General features: G+C 38.7%; 1 protein-coding gene across 13 annotated transcripts in view; it reads left to right on the forward strand.

The window, feature by feature from the left end:
* Positions 1-20,770, forward strand: part of NCOA1 (nuclear receptor coactivator 1) — a 220,385-nt gene extending 199,615 nt beyond the window's left edge. For 9 of the 13 annotated variants that reach the window (XM_060411940.1, XM_027966558.3, XM_060411935.1 and 6 more), the window contains 4 exons: positions 2,199-2,373; positions 7,996-8,179; positions 14,481-14,570; positions 18,395-20,770. In XM_060411940.1, coding sequence (XP_060267923.1) covers positions 2,199-2,373; positions 7,996-8,179; positions 14,481-14,570; positions 18,395-18,565 — 620 coding nt within the window. In that variant the 3' untranslated portion in view covers positions 18,566-20,770. Of the gene's footprint in view, positions 1-2,198; positions 2,374-7,995; positions 8,180-14,480; positions 14,571-18,252 lie in introns of all 13 variants that reach the window. The other 4 variants (XM_060411944.1, XM_060411946.1, XM_060411945.1 and 1 more) reach the window with 4 other exon arrangements.
* Positions 20,771-22,729: the final 1,959 nt, after the last annotated feature.

The raw sequence follows: 22,729 nt of genomic DNA on the forward strand, positions 1-22,729 counted from the left end.
AAATATATTGGACAGGATAAGCAGCAGATTAGACCTTACAAAAGAAAAAGTTAGTGAACTTGAAGATACAACAATGGAAAACTATACATAGTGAAATCAGAGAGGAAAAAAATTGAAAAGACAGTAATTTGCTCCAAATTGATCTTATAATTACACTATCCTTATCTGAATATCAACATGCTTTTTTGAGAAACTGACAAGCTTCTGCTAAAATTTATGTGGGAGTGTAAAGGACCTAGAATAGCCAAGACAGTTTTGCAAATTCAGAACAAAGTTGGATGAGTACCAGTTTCAAAAGTTATTAATACAACAATCAAGACAGTGTAGTATTAGAACGAGTATAGATATAGATCAAAAGAAGAAGAGGGCTGCAGAGGATGAGATGGTTAGATCACATCACCAACTCAATGGACATGAATTTGAGCACACTTTAGGAGTTAGTGAAGGACAGGGAAGCCTGGTGTGCTGCAGTCCATGGGGTCACAAAGAGCTGCACATGACTTAGTGACTGAACAACAAGAAACATATAGATTACTATAACAGAATAAAAAGTCCAATTATAAACCTCTACTTTTATGGTCAGTTGATTTTCAACAGCTATATCAATGGCTGCTAATAAGTACTATCCTGAATAAAAAGGAACAAACTACTGATTGATGCCACAGAATGGTTGAACCTCAGAAACATTAATACTGAGTGAAAGATGCCAGGTACAAAAGGCCTCAGGTATATGAATGGTTTCCAATGAAAGGCAAATCTGTAGGGACAGAAAGCAGATCAGTAGTTGCCTGAGGTTAGAGGTGGGTATGGGCGTTCACCACAAACAACCACAGGGAAATTTAAGATGTGGTAAAAATATCTAAGCTGGATGGTGGTGATGGTTGTACAACTCAATAATTTTACTAAAACTCTGACTTATGCAATTCAATAGGTGGATTTGATGCTATATACATTGTGTGTGTGTGTGTGCTTAGTCACTCAATCATGTCCGACTCTTTGCAACCCCATAGACTGTAACCTGCCAGGCTCCTCTGTCCATGGAGATTCTCTAGGCAAGAATACTAGAATGGGTTGCCCTGCCCTCCTCCAGGGGCTCTTCCCAACCCAGGGATCGAACCCAGGTCTCCCACATTACAGGCGGATTCTTTACCAACTGAGCCACCGGGGAGGCCCAAGCAGACTGGATTGGGTAGCCTATCCCTTCTCCAGGAGATCATCCCAACCCAGGAATTGAACCGGGGTCTCCTGCCTTGCAGGCAGATTCTTTACCAGCTGAGTTACCAGGGAAGCCTGCTAAATAGATTACATCTCAGTAAAGCTTGGGGAAAAACAAAAAGAGGGAAGGGAAGAAGAGCCCATAAAGACAACTGAGGAGAAGGAGATAACAAAACTTTCTCACTTTTCATTTCATACATGGGTTTTTCTTAGACCTTTTTTCCTCTTCAACTTTTATTTTAAGCTTAAAAAAATTTTTTTTATTGATATATAATTGACAGCATTGTATGAGTTTCAGGTGTACAACATGATGATTTGATATTTATGTGTGTTGCAAAATGATCACCACAGTAAGTCTGGTTAACACCCATTACTGTACATAGTTAGAAATTTTTTTCTCATGATGAAAACTTCCAAGATCCACTCTAGCTACTTTCAGATATACATTACAGTATTATTAACTGTAGTCACTATGCTATACATTACATCCGCAGGACTTAGTCATTTTTTTCTTCCAGTTTGAGATATAAGGGACATAGAACACTGTATGAGTTTAAGGTGTACAGCATAATGGTTTGACTTACATATGTCATGAGATGTTTATCAAAATTTAGTGAACATCTTCCCTAGCCTTTCTACTTATTTTTTATTACAAAAGAAATCTTTTATGTGTGCTCATATTTGTTTTTGATACTTAAAAATTCATGTAGTCAGAAAAGAACAGAAAAGAAAATCATGTGTAATCATGGTACCCAGATTAATATCTTAGTGAATGGAAATGTTCTTCCAAATCTCTTTTACATGTTTATTTATCTGTTTATACTAAAATTTCCTGTTTTGTTTTTGAGAGACTGAAATCTTTTCCTTACTCTATTAAACAGGCTGTTTCTACCTATGTTATGATAGACCCTTCTGGATTGTTTTTTTATGGTGTTGATAAATGTATAGTGTATTCACATAAATTAATTTGTGTCAATTTGTAGGAATGGTTCCCCAAGGTGAGGCCAACTTTGCTCCATCTCTAAGCCCTGGGAGCTCCATGGTGCCGATGCCAATCCCTCCTCCTCAGAGCTCTCTGCTCCAGCAGACTCCGCCCACTTCTGGCTACCAGTCACCAGACATGAAGGCCTGGCAGCAAGGAGCAATGGGAAACAACAAGTAAGGGGGCAGCTTTTGTATATCAGCATCCCAATACTCCACAGCACGTAAGAAGAGATACGCCTTCAGAATCCAAATAGAAGATTATTAGCTTCTATCCATTTGCAGATTCAAAGAACTGAATTTTATGTTGACAAATAGCGTCTCTTAAGTCCTTTAAGTTTAAAGTCAATCTTAAAGCAAATACATATGTTTTTAGTACAGAAAAGTACTGTAGTGGCCCCAAACCTTTTTGTCCCACTCCCCAGTGCATCTAAAGAATACGCTCGACTTCTTTAAGTAACAGAGCTTCCCTGGGACAGAGGTAGGAATGAGTACTTTTTAAAAAGTCAGTCTTTGCAAAAACACTTAAAAATCTAAAGTGAGAATGGCAAAATGTTAGAGTTCACTGGAGCTGAATAGTGGGCATGTGAGTTTCACTCTTGGTATGTTTGAAGGATTTCATAGCAACCGCAAAGGTTTTAAGTCTTCTAAGGTCATTCTGCCTTATCTGGCTTTTTGAATCTCTAGATTTTCAGTGGCCTCATTTTACCCATTTTACTTAGAATTATCTTACTAAAGTCATTTTCCTCCCAAATTGTGGCTGCTAAACTTTTCACACATCACTTGAGTTTTATAAGTGTTTTAATTTGGGTGTGTCTTGGTTCTAAATGACAGGGAAGCCGTTTGATCTGACAACATAATAAGTAAGGTAATTAATGTTGAAAACTTAAGACCATATTCTCTCAAAGTTCATTGAAAGGTGAGAGAGGAAACTTCCTGTTAGAGAACTGTGTAGCTCTCCGTGAGGACTGGTGTCAGCTAGGTAGAAATAGAACTGTCTGTGTGATGTGCAAGAACTTAGTCTCCTAGTGTGTTCTAATCCCAGCTTCTTGAACTCACTTTAGGTTCCGTGGCCCATCATTATAATTACTCCCTAACAGGCATTCTCAGCCCTCTTGCCCAGCCCTCCCTCTGTTGCAGTTATGCCTAGCAAAATGTTCCCTAACGAGATCTAACTAAACACTTGCTCCGTACCTACGCCTGATCATTTACATGTGCCTTGAGGAAAAAAAAAATGCAGTAATGGTGACAGATCTGCTCACCTTTGCAGTTAAATTCCTTCCTCTCTTTCCATTCCATATTGAATCTGTCAGGCTTTCATCCCCGTCATTCCACCAAAAGTATTCTTATCAAAGTCTTTACTGTCCTTTACAGTACCAAATGCAGTGAGCATTGATAGCACTTGACATATTCGAGCACTAACTCTTGAAGCTCTTTCTTCATTTGGTTTGTGGAACAGCTCTCTCTTGAGAAAGGTGACTCACCTCCTAACTCTCAGTCTCTTCTGCTGGGTCTTTCTTCCTCATCTCTCGGACCTCTGCTTTAGGACCTCAGAGCTCATTCTAGGACCTCTTCCTCACATCCACTTCCTCCCTTGATTATATCTTCCAATCTTACTGATGATACATGCTTATCTCTATGTTTATGATTCCCAGATTTAAGTCACTAGCCCAGATTTCTGTCCTAAACACCATACCATATATATAGCAGCCTAATGGACAGCTCCACTTAGAAATCTAATAGGCATCTCAAACTTAACATGACAATAACTAAAGTAATATTCTTCCCCAAACCTGCTCAACTCATACTTTCGCATCTCAGTAAACAGTTCCATTCTTCCAGTTATTCAGAAGAAGACCTTTTTTCTTTTTCTCACATCCCATATCCATCAGGAAATCACATGAGCTTCTTAGCAGCTCTCATTCTTTACCTGCCCCACTTGTATACTTTAGCGCAAGCCAGCATCATCCTTTTTCTGGACCACTGCAGTGATCTCCTGTCTCCTGCTTCGACCCTTGCTCCACTACAGTTTCGTCTGCACATTGTGATGCTTTTAAAACATGAAGCAAGATATCAGTCCTTTACTCAAAACATGCCAGCTTATTCAAAATACAATATAGGGCCTGTGACACCCTGCATAATCCTGCTCCTGGGCACCTCTCTGACCTCATCTGTATTCTCATCACTCACTCTGCCGTAGTGGCTTCTGTTTATTCTTCTGTTCCTCAGATATGCCAAGTACATTACATACTCAGGCCTTTGCATTTTTAAATCCCTCTGCTGGAATCTTCTTCTCTCAATAGCCACATGGTTTTCTCTCTCATGCTTCAAGTCTCACCTTATTAGACATAGATATTGAATGTCACCATTTTAGACTTCCCTTACCATCATTTCTAAACGCCATTTCCCACTCTTTGGTCCCTCCATTTCCTTCTTTATATCTCTTTATTATGCTTAACATCTGACATATTGTGTGTTAGTCTCTTTATGGTATGTCTCCTCCAGCTGAAATATAAACCTCAGAAGAACAAGGACTTTGTATCTGTTTACTTCTGTATGCCCATCCTTTAAGACACATGAGCACTTAATATACATCTGTTGAAGAAATGAGTGCAGAGATTCCCTGTTCCTCAGTCATATTTTGGGTTCTCATTCAAATATAGACTTGAGTTTTTGTTGTACTTAAGCTGTTTCTGTGAACTTTGACTTTCTCAAATCATTTGAGAAAGAAAATAGTTATCACTAACTTTTCAAACATTCATACTTGCTTATTTAGTTCATGTATAAAAGCTTAATAATCAACACAGGCAACATATAGTTTTTGATCCCTCACTGTCTCTTTTGCACAGTGCAAGATACCATAAGAAACTGGGGAAAATAGCCCTTGTTGTCAGTTTACCTAGAGTGTAGTTAGTGACAGGAGTAGGTTAGAGAGAAATAAAACATGAAACAAAAACTCACTAAGCAGAATGATGTGATACAGTTTGGAGACAGTATAACTAACGTGAGTCTTTTTCTTTATCTCTTTGGTGGCAAGAGAAACAAAGGGTTAGGTTAAACAAACCTATTTGTCCAGGCACTAGGGCAGTGTTTCTGTGTAACTCTAGTCCCAAAGGATAGTCTCAGGCCTTATTAGCATTTTAAAGGCAAAGTCCTGTGGTTTAACCCTTTGTTTCTCAAACTTATTTGACCCGGAACTCCTCCCTGTTTGTTAATACCTGTAATATCTGACACTTGCTTTAGGCTGACTTTGTCATCTCTCCCCTCACCGCCCACCTCCCCCACCATGATTTAGGGACTACCAAATACCTGGTGCTAGCTTAAGGAAACTGTGGTAACTGCCATGAGGCCAGTCAGGGGTTAGGCGGGGGGAGGGGTCCTCCATGCATTGGGCCTAAGGTGCCAGTGAACCCCATGATCCATTCCAGGCCGTGGAACAGTGATTAATGCTACAAAAGGGCTTGGTCTTCTTTCAATTGAGGGAAGAACCCAAAATGGAACTATTGGCAGGCTTAGTTTGAAAGAACTTAAGCTACTACATAGTCCCAAATAGAAATTTGAAAAGAAATTAAATCCTAAACCTTTTTCACTAAGTATGACATCATTATAGTCCTTGAAGCTTCTGCATGCATTAACTTACATAGCTCTTCGCCTCCACAGTAGTGATTTATGTATCAGTTGACAAATGAGCACTGTCTAAGGCAGAAATGTTCTCATTAGAAAATGGGCAGTAGACTAATAGGGTTTTTTTTTTTTCTCACCTTTAGTTGTGGGGACACTGTCTGACAAGCATACACTCTGCAGACACTAATGGCCCACAGATGCATTATTGACCATTTCCTAGGCATATAATTTTCTTTGTGCATTTGTGTTTTATAATTACTTAGGGAAAATTCACTTCTTTTCTTCAGACATGATGAATAGGCTGTTTCTCAGCCTGTGAATTTCAGTATGATTACCTTAATTTACCGGAAGCTATAAATGTCAGTACATCCTGCTTTCCTCCAAAGAGCTAGCAAGGAACAGAAAAGCCACTGATGGAATCAATAATTTTTGAAATCAAATTCTTTAGAATTAACATTAAAATGGGTGGAATTTTACCAGCAGCTAATTGTTTAAAAATTGATAATCATAAAACATTTGGTGTTTTGTGGAACTTAGCAAAGACACAATGACACACATAAAAAAGCAAATTCATATTATTTTCCTTTAGATGTGTTTATCTGTATCACTATATCATTCAGATATAAAGTTTCAAATTCTGCTTACTTGGAGTTTATTCCATACTCTTCTGCCTATTAACAGAAACTGGTTTAACATTGAGATCCTTGGTGTAACAACAGTCTAGACATGGGTGGTAAAGAAAGAAGTCTGTAAAACAAAACATAATTATTGCCCTTGTATCTTGCTTCCTAGAAAAGACATGAAGCTATCTTCAAATCTGAGAAGACCATTGAAGTCTTCAAAAGCATTTTGTTTTCCAAATAAAAATATCTGGTTATACACTTCTGATTTCCTCTTAGTTTATAGCATATTTGAAAGAGGCCAGAAACTGAAACCTTGAGAAGTGACAGTAAGCGGTAGACACTGAATAAAGGCTTTTGAATTTTAATGTGCATTTTTGACTCGATGGACATGTGTTTGGGTGGACTCCAGGAGTTGGTGATGGACAGGGAGGCCTGGCCTGCTGCAGTTCATGGGGTCACAAAGAGTCAGGCACGACTGAGCAACTGAACTGAAGTTGTTAGAAATGCTTTTCCATACCTACCCCCAGAAAATATAATTCACTGGGATGGGGTAAGCTCTGAGAGTCTCAATTTTCAGTGAAGACCACGGAATTCTCTTGCAGATGGTCTCTGGACTACACTTCAAAAACCATTTGTATAGATGCAGTGAGTGTGTGTCAAGTCGCTTCAATCACATCTGACTCTTTGCAGCCCTATGGACTGTAGCCTGACAGGCTCCTCTGTCCGTGGGATTCTCAGGCAAGAATAGCGGAATAGTTTGCCATGGCCTTCTCCAGGGAATCTTCCTGACCCAGGGATCGTACCCTCGTCTCTATGTCTCCTGCATTGAGGCATCACCTAGGAAGCCCCATAAATACAGTAAAATCTACCAATAAAAGCAATCTGAACTTTATCAGTTGACAGCTCTAATAACCCATGTCCCCAATTATTCATTCATGAGATATTTACTGAGTGCCTGCTGCTGTGTATCACTTGTTAACTAGAGACAAGGAATAAATGAAACAAAATACTATCACTCCCCTCAAGTTTTAAGTCTAAGGATATATACCCAATCACAGTATAAGAATGTTACCTTTGAATCATTCATTCCTTTGTTAATTTATTCCGTGAATATTTATTGAAGATTGATACATATGCAAGGGACTTTGCTTAAAAAGGATATTCTCTGTTTAAGAAGATAAAATAATGTAATAAATTGTAGAATTTTTTGATGATTAAATTGGTAAACTTCAGTTATCTACAAGATTTACTTAAGTGGAAAACTTTCTTGGTTATTCAGATAATTGAAGCTTAACAACTCTGATACTGGGCCAGATAATTGTAACAAAATGAGGTCTTTTTAGTTACTAAACCCTTTGGATAGAGTTCAGAGTGCATCTGAATGGTTCTTAGTTTTTATATATTGTAATAATATAAAGTCTTACATATAAGTTAAGAATGTAAATTATTTTCTTTGGAATCCTGTATCTGATAATTTAGATAAAGAGTCCAATCATATTATCCCCATATTCATGATCAGTGGATGTAATTGAGATTCTTTTTGAGTTAACAGTGTATTCAGTCAAGCTATACAGAACCAGCCCACGCCTGCACAGCCAGGAGTGTACAACAATATGAGCATCACCGTGTCCATGGCAGGTGGAAACACAAATGTTCAGAACATGAACCCAATGATGGGCCAGATGCAGATGAGCTCTTTGCAGATGCCAGGAATGAACACTGTGTGCCCTGAGCAGGTAAGTGACACAGCTTGCACACTTGCTACCCACACACACACCCAGCTCTATATCACACCACATTGCAATTCATTATTCCAAAGAAAATCAGTTATGTTCATACTTGCCCAAAGTAACCAAACTTCTTTTTCTTTCCCTATCTTTTGATAATTACTATTTATTAAGATAATTTTGACACATCATGTAAAATTTAAGTCTCATGAGATTTTATTGTTTTAGATTTATTATAAAATAATACATGTATAATACATTGATTGGAACGTACCCTTTCTATTCTGAACATATTTTCTTCATTTTTACCTTTCAATTCAACAAACTCAGTACTTACTATATACAAAGTTAGCTCTGTGGGAGACAGTATTAACAAGTTGGGAAGGTACAACCTGAGCAAAAGGTTAGTTGAATAATAGGACAAAACAGTTTTGTAGAAGATATATTTCTGTCAGATTAGGGGTATATACAATTAACCACAGAGGGTTTAAAAGAAAAAGAGTCTGATTAGGAAAGTCTTCATGGAAAATTTGCCTAAAGGAAGAAATAGAAAAGAATATTCAAGATGAAAAATCTAGTGAATGTTAAGGGTATGTTTATATTCTATTTAGAGCAGAATTTATGTAATAAACTTTTTAGGAGGTGTTGCAGGCCATCTAAATGTCCAGTTAATCTTGGAGCCTCCTAAAGATTTTTAAGGAATGAATGATTAAGTTCAAAGTGATATTTAAGATCTTTGGCTAACTCTCTGTAATTACTATTCTATCAGCAACCACAAAGTAAACTACGGTGACTATACTATAGCCATATAGCCATAATTTATAGCAAGTCATAAAAACATGTAAACACTAATTACCTTTTCTTTAGAATTCCTTTTGGATTCGAATTAAAAAAAAAAAAAATTCCCATTGTCCAGAGAAGTTAGCAGGGAAAAAAAAAACCAACAACCTAGTGATGTTATAACAGAATATAAGAACTAAATAGTATTGTTTCTTGTCCTTGTTATTATGTTGTTGTTTTTCAGTTATTAGAATTATTCATTGTCTCTTGTATATTAAGACAAAGTAATAAAAAATATAATGAATTAGGTAAAAGAATATTACATTTAAAATGTATTTTTTATATAGTTGGGTCTTGCTTTTTTATTCAGTTTAACAATCTCTGCCTTTTACCTAGAGTAGCTAGATCATTTATATTTAATGTGATTGTTGATGTTGATATTGAAGATTTAAGTCTCTCATCTTATTTTCTTTCTTCCATCTTATCTTTTTTAGTGTAACTCCTTTGTTGCTTTATTAGCTATAAATTCCTGTTGTTTTAGTGATTGCTTTAGAGTTTATAGTATACATCTTTGTCACCATCTGCCTTCAAATGCAATTATATCATCTCATATAAATCCAAAAATCTCACATCAGTTTATTTCCATTTCTCCCTTCCTATGCAATTGTTGTCATAAATATCATGTCTGTCATGTCAGAACATTACCATATATATGTTATATACCCTACAATATGTTGTTAGTACTTTTTTACTGAAAAACTTTTAAACAATTATATCTTTTAAGGTTTAAGTAGGTAATTTTTATATTTCCTCATGTAGTTATTTCCGGTGTTCTTCATTCCTTGCTGTAGATCCATATTTCCGTCTGGTATCATTCTCCTTCCACCAGAAGATCTTCATGTAACATTTTTTTAGTACAGGTCTGCTGGTGGTGAATTCTTTCAGCTTTCATGTGTCTGAAAATATGTTGTTTCACCTTCATCTTTGAAAATTCTTTTCCCTGAATTCTAGGTTGGTAGTTTTCAATACTTTAAAGACATTGCTCCACTGTATTTCTGATAAGGTATCTGCTATCACTTTTATTTTTGTTCCTTTGGACATGGTTGATCTTTTTCCCTTTCTAGGTACTTCCAAGAGTTACTCTCTTTATCACTGGTTTTAGATAATTTGATTATTATATGCCTCAGTGTGATTCTGTTCATAGTTCTCTGCTTGGGTTGGGGTTCAGTAATCTTCTTGATTCACAGGTATATAATTTTCATCAAATCTGGAAAAGTATTGGCCATTGTTTCTTCAGCTATTTTTTTCTGTCACCACCCCCCTCCTCTCCTTCAGAGACTTTAATTACACATATTGTAGGCCATCTGAAGTTACCCCACAGCTCACTGATTCTTTGGGCTTGGAGATTTTAAGGGAATATGAGACCAATCATTTTTTTTCTATGTGTTTCATTTTGGATGATGTGTATTGCTATAATGTCAGATTCACTATTTTTTTCTTTTGCAATAGCTGATCTGTCAATTTTATCTAGTGTATTTTTTATCTCAGACGTTGCTATTTTCATCTCTAGAAGTTCACTTTGAACCCCTTTTATATCTTCCATATCTCTAACATGTTCAGTATTTCTGCTATTTTCTTGAATATATGGAATATGGTTATTATAACTGTTAATAGTCTTGCTTGTCACTTGTAGCATCTGCATTATTTGGGAATTGGTTTCAGCTGACTGATTTTTTTTGCTAAATTATGGATCATTTTCTTGCTACTTTCTTTTTATTTCCATTATGATTTATCACAGTTTATTTAATATAATTTCCTGTGCTATACAGTAAGACCTTGTTGTTTATCCATCCTATGTATAATAATTTGCATCTGCTAATCCCAAACTCCCAGTCCTTCTCTCCCCTACCCCCTTACCCCCTCAGCAACCACAAATCTATTCTCTACCAATTTATGTTCCCACCAACAGTGCAAGAGGGTTCTCTTTTCTGTGCACACCCTCTTCAGCATTTATTATTTGTAGACTGCCTAATGATGGTCATTCTGACCAGTGTGAGGTGGTACTTCATTGTAGTTGTTTTTTTGTTGTTTTTGGTGGGGGGGGGGGTTTGGCTGTGGTATGTGGCATGCAGGATCTTAGTTCCCTGATCAGGGATCAAACTTGTGCCCTCTGCAGTGGAAGAACAGAGTCTTAACCACTGGACTGCCAGGGAAGTCCCCTCATTGTAGTTTTGATTTGCATTTTTCTAATCATCAGCATCGATGAACATCTTTTCATGTAACTGTTGGCCATCTGTATGTCTTTTTTGGAGAAATGTCTGTTTAGGTCTTCTGCCCATTATTCGATTTGGTTATTTGGTTTTTGTTATTGACTTCTATAAACTGTTTGTATATTTTGGAAGTTAAGCCTTTGTCAATTACATCATTTGCAGACATTTTTCTTCCAGTCCATAGGTGGTCTTTTAATTTTGTTTATAGTTTCCTTTACTGTACAAAAACTTACAATTTGATTAACTCCTGTTGGTTTATTTTTGCTTTTATTTCTATTATCTTGGAACACTGACCTAAGAAAACATTGATATGATTATGTCAGAATCTGCTGCTTTGCACACCTGGTAATTTTTTATTGGATGCCAGACATGCGAATTTTACCTTATTTCAGTTCAGTTCAGTCAGTCAGTTCAGTTGCTCAGTCGTGTCCGACTCTTTACGACCCCATGAATTGCAGCATGCCAGGCCTCCTTGTCCATCACCACCTCCCGGAGTCCACTCAAACTCACATCCATTGAGTCAGTGATGCCATCCAGCCATCTCATCCTCTATCGTCCCCTTTTCCTCCTGCCTCCAGTCCCTCCCAGCATCAGAGTCTTTTCCAATGAGTCAACTCTTCGCATGAGGTGGCCAAAGTATTAGAGTTTCAGCTTTAGCATCATTCCTTCCAAAGAACACTCAGGACTGATCTCCTTTAGAATGGACTGGTTGGATCTCCTTGTAGTCCAAGGGACTCTCAAGAGTCTTCTCCAACACCACAGTTCAAAAGCATCGATTCTTCTGCGCTCAGCTTTCTTCACAGTCCAACTCTCACATCCTTACATGACCACTGGAAAAACCATAGCCTTGACTTAGATGGACCTTTGCTGGCAAAGTAATGTCTCTGCTTTTGAATATGCTATCTAGGTTGGTCATAACTTTTCTTCCAAGGAGTAAGCGTCTTTTAATTTCATGGCTGCAGTCACCATCTGCAGTGATTTTGGAGCCCAAAAAAATAAAGTCTGACACTGTTTCCACTGTTTCCCCATCTATTTCCCATGAAGTGATGGGACCAGATGCCATGATCTTCGTTTCCTGAATGTTGAGCTTTAAGCCAACTTAATCACTCTCCTCTTTCACTTTCATCAAGAGGCTTTTTAGTTCCTCTTCACTTTCTTCCATAAGGGTGGTATCATCTGCATATCTGACGTTATTGATATTTCTCCCGGCAGTCTTGATTCCAGCTTGTGTTTCTTCCAGTCCAGCATTTCTCATGATGTACTCTGCATGTAAGTTAAATAAGCAGGGTGACAATATACAGCCTTGATGTACTCCTTTTCCTGTTTGAAACAGCCTGTTGTTCCATGTCCAGTTCTAACGGTTTCTTCCTGACCTGCATACAGGTTTCTCAAGAGGCAGGTCAGGTGGTCTGGTATTCCCATCTCTTTCAGAATTTTCCACCGTTTATTGTAATCCACAGTCAACGGCTTTGGCATAGTCAATAAAGCAGAAATAGATGTTTTTCTGGAACTCTCTTGCTTTTTCCATGATCCAGCGGATGTTGGCAATTTGATCTCTGGTTCCTCTGCCTTTTCTAAAACCAGCTTGAACATCAGGAAGTTCATGGTTCCCATATTGCTGAAGCCTGGCTTGGAGAATTTTGAGCATTACCTTACTAGCGTGTGAGATGAGTGCAATTGTGCGGTAGTTTGAACATTCTTTGGCATTGCCTTTCTTTGGGATTGGAATGAAAATGGACCTTTTCCAGTCCTATGGCCACTGCTGAGTTTTCCAAATTTGCTGGCATATTGAGTGCAGCACTTTCATAGCATCATCTTTCAGGATTTGAAATAGCTCAACTGGAATTTCATCACCTCCCCTAGCTTTGTTCGTAGTGATGCTTTCTAAGGCCCACTTGACTTCACATTCCAAGATGTCTGGCTCTAGGTGAGTGATCATACCATCATGATTATCTTGGTTGTGAAGATCTTTTTTGTACAGTTCTTCTGTGTATTCTTGTCACTTCTTCTTAATATCTTCTGCTTCTGTTAGGTCCATTACCATTTTTGTCCTTTATCGAGCCCATCTTTGCATGGAATGTTCTCTTGGTATCTCTAATTTTCTTGAAGAGATCTCTAGTCTTTCCCATTCTGTTGTTTTCCTCTATTTCTTTGCACCACTAGGATGCCTGGGGTAGTTTATCTTGTTTATGTTCCCATAAATATTGAGGTTTGTTTTGGGAAATATTTAAATTACCTGGAAATAAACAGTTTGAATTTTTTTCAGGTCTTGCTTTTTTGTTTAGTAGGACTAGAACAGTATTTAGTATAGGGCTAATTTTACCCTACCACTGCAGCAAAACCATTCTAGTACACTACCTGAATTATGATGCTTTTTCACTCTGGCTGGTGGGATCAGAACCTATTCCCAACTCTGTGTGATCTTTGAGAATTATTCCATGTACATCTTTTCAGATGAATCTTTCCTCTGCTTTAGGTAGTTGGCTAAGATCCATTAATCATTAATGGATGCATTAATTAACTGATCAGTACTAAGCTGCAGACTTGCGGGGACTCTGCAGATCTTTAGGGTTTTCTCTCTGTGTACTCTCTCATCTGATATTCTGCTCTATGAATTCTAGCTATATCCTCTCATCTCAGTGAGACTGCCAGGCATTGTCTGGTTCCTTGTCCTCATACTGTCCTCAAATTCTCTGTAGGCAGTAGGCGGGGATCATGGTAGGATTCACCTCAATTGTTTCCCAGTCCTTAGGAACAACTTTCCTTCATTGCCTTTGTCCAGGGTCTTGAATGTGTTCGTTTCACACATTTTTGTCCAATTTTTTAGTTGATTCAGGCAGAGGATAAATCTGATCCCTGTTACTGAATCTTGCCTGGCAGTGGAAGTGTTTTGCTAATTAACTTTTGTGAGTGTTGAATTAACTTATTAAAGTTATCATATATAAGAATATAAAGAAGAGTATACAACTAGATGAATTTTCATACACTGAACACAGCTTTATAACTGTCACCTAGATCAAGAAACAGAACATTACCAGCAGCACCCCAGAGGTTCTCCCGTTACACACTCCCTTACGTCTCTCTCTCCTCCTATGAAGGGAACCACTGTCCTGACTTCTGACAATATAGTAAATTGCTAAGCTTGTTATCCCTGCTCTCTTCCCATTACTTTTCTGTCAGTGAGATTGTTCCTCATTGAGGAATTTGGTCTTCAGCTTAAACAACTAGCTTGTAATCTGGTCTTATACTTCCTTTAATAGATAAATGATCCAGCACTGAGACACACAGGCCTCTACTGCAACCAGCTCTCATCCACTGACCTTCTCAAAACAGAAGCAGATGGAACCCAGGTCAGTAAGACAATTCTAAGCCCAGAGCTGTCAAATTTTATCTAGATACACAGGAAACTTTGTATAGCATCATGGTTGACAGCCGGACCTTGAGAGTCAGAGCTGGGTGTGAGTCCTGGCTCTGCTCTTAGCCATGTCATCCTAGGGGTGTTAGGGAACTTTCCTGAGTTGCTGTGTAACCAGCAGAACTAATCTGCTCATAGGATTATGAGAGGGTTAAATGAGTTATGCTTTCAAAATGTTTAATCAATATTAAGTGTCAGGATAAAGGATCACAAATGGTGACCACTAATTGCTATTTGTAAGTAAACACAGTGCTAAAACTTGTGTGTAATCAAAATACCTCAAAAGAGCTCAATAAATTCAGACAAAACAGAATGCATGTTGTGTACTCTGCCTCGTTTTAGAAGTTTGTTTCAGAGCAATACAGATAACAGGGGTGGCCACTTTCCTATATTAACATAAATTAAGATTTTTAAAAAGTATATAGGCTGTATGCGAAGGTGGAGGAAACATGAACAAAGAAACATGAGCCATGTTTGCTCTTTAGGTGAACTATGGTAAGACGTGAGGAAAGAAAGCTATGATTTGCCAGGCATTGTGTTAGGCACTGTGTGCTTTGTCTCATGTAAGCATCAGTATAACTCTATGAAGGAGTCAGTTTCCCTTTTTTCTCACGTAGATGAAGAAACAGAACCTGAGGAGATTTGACTATGTAATTCACAGGAAAGAAAGTGGCAGAACTGAGGTTCAAGCCCAGGTCTTTCCAACACCAAAGTTCATGCTCTTTCTGCCATACCACTTAGGGCCTGATAAAACATTCAGACATATGCACATGAATTATTACATAACCAAAGAAGGCAAATGCAAATTGATTACAAGTAACAAGACCCATAACCATTCAAAGAAGGGAGACGTCGTAGAGACGGTCAGAAGAGCGTCTGTGTGGGAGATGGGACTGAACTGGGCCTTGAAGGACAGTTAGCAGAGCAAGTGAGTAGAAAGGTATTGTGGGTTTTGGAGGCTGGGGAAGGAGGTGAGCTTGAAAGTCCAGGGGATTGGAAGTTAGAGGGCACAGAGACAGGGAAACAGTAATATCAGCATAGTCCTGGGAACCCACCCAACAAAAATAAAGGGTTTGTAACAAGGATTCATTGGAACTAAAAATGGGAGAGTAGGTTGGGGCAAATTTCCAAGGGCCTTGAATGCTAAACTCCAAGGGATTCAAATTCAGTCCTGCGAGTGGACCATCATTCCTGAAGGGGAACAGTGATGAAAGACCTAGTTTAGGCTTCATCTTAAGGGGGAGAAGGGGAAGAGGAAGAGCACTGGGCAACCAGCTCTGAAAGAGGAAAGCCCGTTAGGGAACTGTGTTCATAGTTGGAGCCTCAGGAAATACGATCTGAGTCCTGTGTGCTGTGTGAAGAGAGGCTTTTGTGCTGGGGGAATTGAGGTCTTCATTCACTAGAAGTTTTTTAAAAGTCTCATACTTTACAGAGACATATACTGGGGTAACTTAACAAATTACTTAAGACAAAACACCTGAGTTTCAAAGTTCCTAAGTCCTGGGACAGTATTTGAATTGAAGTAGAAACTGCGTCAGAAGATCTTAAGAGGTTGGGACTCAGCCCTCACATTACCCCTCTCACCTGGCAAATCATAAGCTTTGTTTTTGTATTGCTTTGTCTGTCTGTGAAGTTATAGCAGTATCAGAAGTCCTTTGAGATCTGGTCTGAGGCACCATGATTATGTAATAATTCAAAAAGGCTGAAATATGTACTTTTGGGAGTTTGGTTTAATCTTTTCAATTTTTAAAAGTTCTAAGTAGGTGATCTTTTTTAATATAACATTCTTTTTAAAGGAGCAGAATTTTCTCACATTTGTTTTATCATGCCTTTATCAACAATTTTTTTGAGTTTAGAGGCACAAACACCTTATGTATTTCATATGTTGAAACATATAAACAAAATTCTGTGTTATTTTTCTTTAATCAGCCATTGCCTAAATGCACTGTAGTTTGTGTTTATGTTAAATCTCAGTAGCAAAATCTTCTTTCTATAGTGGCTCATCATGAAATCTCTATTTGCTCTAATGTTTTTGTACTTGCCAGACGAAAGCTGGGGAGTGAGTTAGATAGAAGTATAAGATAGTTGTACAGAAAAGGAGAAAGGAAAGAAATAGGAGAGAAGGACTAGGGGAGGATTCAAGACTCTCTGCATTCGGAGAGCTGGGATGGGGAAAAGGAGAGAACAGGAACACAGGGGAATTGTTAACACAGAGAGAGATGAAGGCCAAGGTTGGCGCTCTAGAGGGAAAAGAGTAGGAATGAGAAAGTACAGAGAACAGTGGTGGGTGGAGGGCACAGAGGCAGCTCCAGAGCAGACTCAGACAGAGAGCTAGTGTATGGTAGGTACACAAGAAAGAGCCCCGAAAAAGAAGAAAGCCAAATGGGAGCCTATGGGAACAAGAAGCAAAGTTTGGGAAACTGAGGGAGAGAGGAGGATGAGGAGAGAAACTACACTAATGTACATAGAGATTTAATTCATCAGACACAAAAACACTCGGCTCAGAAACCATCAGCGTTATCCAAGAGAGTGGAGTAGAGGTGAAAGTGAATCAAGTGAATCGTGAGGAGAAAACATCAGGCATTAGACTGATGAAGAAATTGGATAGTCGGGAGATTTGACAGTTGGCCTGTTAAGGTTGATGGAAAGCAGCTTTTATTCAATTAGGACAGAAAAGTTTTCAGAAATGCTGAGTATGATTGGCATGAATTTAGTCATCAAAGACCCCCAAAAAAAATCTTATCACTAATCTAAAATACTTCCTGAACCTATTAAACACGTACAAGTTTGCCAGTTGTGGAGACAGATAGATGCTTTGGATGCTTTAGAAGGCATCTCCACTGTTGGTCTGGAACATTCGCAAGTGTGATACTGGCCTCATGAGTTCTACAAGCGACTTTCTAATAGTAAGGCTGGTTGGTAAAGACTAACTCTGGCTTTGTTTTCCTGATAGAAAATGTTAAAACTATGTAACCTTAGACTTTTCAAAGGAATACATGCATTATTACTGAAAGTATTAAGCTCTTATGGAAAAACCGGAATGAACTTTTTGGCCAACCTGATAGTTAAAGGGAAAATTCACACTGTTCTCAGCTAGTAGTTTAGTGTTATTTTCAGCTCATGCGTTTGGATGGACTGTCTATCAGGAAAAATAAGTTAAGTATAAAATTGTTCTAATATTTTGCTGTAATTCTAAAGGTAATATGTAAAGAAGCTATGTAATAGTATATTAGATACTATACAAATCCTCTGGACATTAATTTTAGTAATACTCATGTCCTGTTACTGAGTTGTGGTGGTTTTTATTTTGCTAATACTGGGTTAGAGCCCTTAATTTTCTAACATCATAAAGATTTTTTTTTACCCTCCTAAAGTCATCCATAGAATGCTTTTATAACCAGTTTTCCAAATAATATGCCTATTTTTTAAACCCACCACTGGATACCCAGACTGAAACTGGGCTTTTCCCAATCTTGGCAATATTAGCAATGATGCTCATTTTCAGTATTGATGGCAACCCTGTAGGAGGCTTGACCATTCCAATTTTGATTTTATTTTTAAAGTGTGAACTTTCCAGAACCCTGAGCAAAATGAGTGCAGCGATTTTCTTTTTGTAGGACAAGAAGACAGAAGAGTTCTTCTCTGTGGTGACTACAGACTAGAGGAATGCTCTAGTGAGTTTCCACTTCAAGTAGTACCCACTCATAAGCCGGGGGGGCAGACCCTTCTGTCTAAACACATCTTTTATTTGTGTTCCAGCAGGTGCAACAGGTTCAGGTGTTTGCTGACGTCCAGTGTACAGTGAATCTGGTAGGCGGGGACCCTTACCTGAACCAGCCTGGTCCACTGGGAACTCAAAAACCCACGGCAGGACCACAGACCCCCCAGGCCCAGCAGAAGAGCCTCCTTCAGCAGCTACTGACTGAATAACCACTTTTAAAGGAATGTGAAATTTAAATAATAGACCTACAGAGATATACAAATATATTATATATTTTTCTGAGATTTTTGATATCTCAATCTGCAGCCATTCTTCAGGTCCTAGCATTTGGAGCAAAAAAACAAAAAGAAAAAAAAAAAGAAAAAAGTTCACTTTTGTTGGGAGATTGAGAGATGTTTTTGTTTCTTTCTTTGTAAAGGCCTTGGATATTGATAAAATAACAAGGCAGAACAGTTGGACAATCTCTCTCTTGAGCCAAATTTAATTATTCTTATTTTTGTAATCAGTCATTGGCTTCTTATCTGGATGAAGACTTTTGGAGGAGAACCAGAAGGACGAGTTCTAAGGGCAAGATGCAGCTCCACTTCAGCTGGCTCAGTCCTGACCCTGCCAGGGAAGAAGGGCCCGGTGGGGCTTGGCCTGTGTCCGTCCACCAAAGGCTGTCACACGTCTCTGAATCAACAGCCCTCCCCTTCCCAACCAGGCAGCTTGTGTGTACAATCAGCTTCTTCTAGCAACTCTGTATCTGTTGGCTTCGAGAGAATATTTTGCCTCCACATATGTACCCCTTCTCCTTTTTTAAAAGATGGATTTAAACCAAGATGCCTCCAGGAACGAGGACAAAATGAGTATATTCACAGAGGAATCCAAAAAAAAATACAATTTTGGGGGAAAATGCAATAATTTTTGATGAGATGGGTGAAGGACAAGAAGTGAGTTATGTCAATTATTGTAGATACAATTCTCTGATTTAAATCTGGAAGAAAAAAAAGGCAGCCTATTCTTTCTGCTTTTATTGTATTAACAGCTGAGGTTAGCTAAAGTTATTTAAAATAAAATTAAATTTATGATTCAAGTAGCTTATTTTTCCCTTTAAATCTCACTGTACATATATATGATTTTTTGTAGAAATTGATTTTCTTCTGTTTAATTTTATGGTTTTTATTATCATACTCTTGATTTTTCTAAATTTCTGTGTGTGGAAATATAACATTGATTGAATTGCAGTTACCTTTGGCTAGTAATATTTCATTATTTTAATAACCATGACGCCATGTATGGATTTACTTTGGGTTTCAAATCAAAATGTCACTGCCAGAAAGAGCCGTTCCAGACGCACCTAGCGCCTCCTGCCCCGGCGTGTTCCTGGGATCAGCTGACTTGAGAGTGGTGCAAGGAATTCTCACCAGAAGTACACAGACCACTTGTACAGAGAAAAAAGTAATACTCAAAGGAAAAATCTTCATTTTTTTTTTTTTTTAGATTGACTTTGGGAATTTGAATTCTCATCAGTGCAAATATAAATCTCTCTATCCTGCTCCGAGGCTAATTGGTACCATATCTTCCCTTTGTGTCTTGTCACTGTACCACGTCTTGTCTCATCCTGGCCTCTGAGTCAAGGACCCAGTGAACTGACTTTCTAGTTCTCGAAGTTCCAACTGAAAGGCCAGGAAAGCCTGAGAAAGGGATTGTGGAAGAAGCAAAGGTAGACCCCCCGTCCCTCGCCTTTACTGCCCACCCCGGGCCTGTGAACGATGACAACATCTGACATTGTGCACCAGCTACCTCTGCTTCCATGGCAGAGAAAAGGCCATAAGAACTAACAATGGAAGAGGAGCACGGACTCAGACATCAAGGAAGAAGCCATTTTCCCAGGTCCTCTTTTCTGCATCTCATCACCCTTAGTTACAAGTAACATTGAACAGCATCTATTCAGAACCTATACTGAATAAAAAGATTTATGGAAGGGCTCAAGTGGGTAGCAACTATGAAACAGAAACAGGACACTCAGTTACAAACATTCTTTTAGTTTTTCAGAAAAATGCATCCCTGATTTCATTCATTCCCAGCTTGAAAGCCCAGCCATATTACTCTATTCCCTCTCAGACTGTTCTAGGAGGTCATTTCTGTTTTGTTTGTGATACTTAGACGTGCAGACTTCAGGAAGTTCACCTTTAACTTCAGCATTCCAGATGAAGTTTCCTGACTCAGTGCTTTTTGCATAAGGAACTAAAAAAAAAAAAACAAAAACGGTAAGGAAAATTGGAGATGCTAACATCCTCCCCCATCCCAACTGCACCTTAAAGTATGCATGTCACCTTCAAGGTTTTATAATTGCACTGTTTGTTTTATGTATGTACAGATTAAAATTATTGCTACATTTGAGGAAAATAAAATTGCTTGCTTCTATGTAATTCCTGTCATTCCACAGGAAATTCACTTTTCCAGCTACTGAATCTATGAGTTGCCTCTTCTTTTACAGGGAGGAAAAGAAGCTTACATCGTGCAGAAATTGTCAAAACCCAAAATGACTAATGATAATTAAAGGATAATAAAAATTGATCCCTGAAGCCAAAGTTCCTCAGAGTCAGCCTAATAAGAACCAGCCCAGTGAAATTTGAGAAGGTCCCAGTGATAGGAGGCTGTGAGGAAGTTCTAACTCTGGCCACTTGTCTGATGATTAAACGCTGTGGTCCTGTTGTTTCTTGACCCAGGAAATCTGGTCCAGGCAGCACTGCCTGGCCACGAGATAATCTCCTTCTCAGTCACTGGTGTTTACAGACAGACATTTATTATTATTACACAGATGTTAAAGCTTACTTGAGGCTCCTTGGCAAAGCATTTTATGAAAATCAGGCCCTATTTCTTGTTTGTGTGTGTTTAAGACAACCAGATCTACCAACACTTGGCCACCCAGAGCCAGTGGGGTAAGGAGGGTGTGCAAATGTGATTTTAGAGGGAAGAGAGGGGATCTGTCACACACATACTCTTACGCATAACCACACACAGATTTTGTCGCTGTTGTCTGAAGTCATACTTTTGGGGGAGCAAAGCCTTTTTTCCAAAAGTCAGGATAAGGTGAAAAAAAATATGTTTCTCTTAGATGAAGCTGAACATTGATTTAAATGTATCTTAAGGTAGGGGTGGGAAGGCATTAGAAAAGCAAATAGTAACAACTGAGGAAAAAGTGCTGTTGATATAGAAGAATTTCGTCTTGCCTAAGCAAAGTATGGTTTTGCCTAAGGTAGTTTCCTCACTTGGAAACTGTCTCCTGGGTCCTCCCAATCAAAGAGAAAGAAAGGACCATTGTCCGTTTACATAGGAAGTTGTGCTGATTTCCTTGCTGATGTTAACTGCTCTTCCCAGAAGAGCTGCTCCACTTGAATACAGTGAATAATTCAGGGCAACCTCAATCCTTGACCATTCCTGCTCCTCTGAAAAGAATCTTGATGATTTAATTAAGCCCATAAATTCTTTTTTATTGGAGAAATCTGCCAAAGGAAGCATTCCTCCATCCAGAACCCTTTCTGCGGCACTAAATTAGTTTTCTTTATATGCTTTATGTTCATTGCCACAAGAGCTCTTAACAAGATTGAAGAAGCACAAAGCTCTGGACTCATTCAGCACATTTTATTGTCTTTATCCAAGGCACAAAGATATGGAAGGATTCAGACAGATGTGAACGTTGCCCTCTCAGAGCGTATATACACATTGCAGGACTTGCATAGTTATAATCACAATTGGATAAAGTGGTATAAAGGAAGGGCTTCCCAGATGGCACCAGTGGTAAAGAACCCACCTCCTAATGCATGAGACATAAGAGAGACAGGTTCAATCCCTGGGTCAGAAGATTCCCCTGGAGAGCATGGCAACCCACTTCAGTATTCTTGCTTGAAGAATCCCCTGGACAGAGAATTCTGGCAGGCTATGGTTCACAGGGTCGCAAAGAGTCAGACATGACTGAAGCAACTTGAGCATGCACACACGGTATAAAGGAGAGTTAGAAGTTTCTTTGTGAATGAGACCTTGTCTGGTGACTCGAAGGTTCCTTGAGGAAGAAATGGTATTTGAAGTGAGATTTGCAGGATGCAGAGAAAGGAGTTCAGTGAAGAGCACCCTGAGAATTCTGAGAAATAGCATATATGAAGGAACGCCGGGAGGCAGGAAAGAGCCCCAGAGAGCTACTCTTTTCAGCTGGTAACCAGTGCTCTGAGTTCTCAAACATGTTATTAGAGTTATGTCAGCCAGTGGAAGGAAAAGTAATTTAAATCAGCCTTTGGCTCCAGGAGGAATATGAACTAGGCTTTCGGATCCTCTCTTAGAAACTGTGCCAGCCAGTAGCTGAGGTCTCTTCTATAACAGCCCTATCCTGC

Source organism: Ovis aries, chromosome 3, assembly GCF_016772045.2.
Source record: "Ovis aries strain OAR_USU_Benz2616 breed Rambouillet chromosome 3, ARS-UI_Ramb_v3.0, whole genome shotgun sequence".
NCBI classification, from domain to species: domain Eukaryota; kingdom Metazoa; phylum Chordata; class Mammalia; order Artiodactyla; family Bovidae; genus Ovis; species Ovis aries.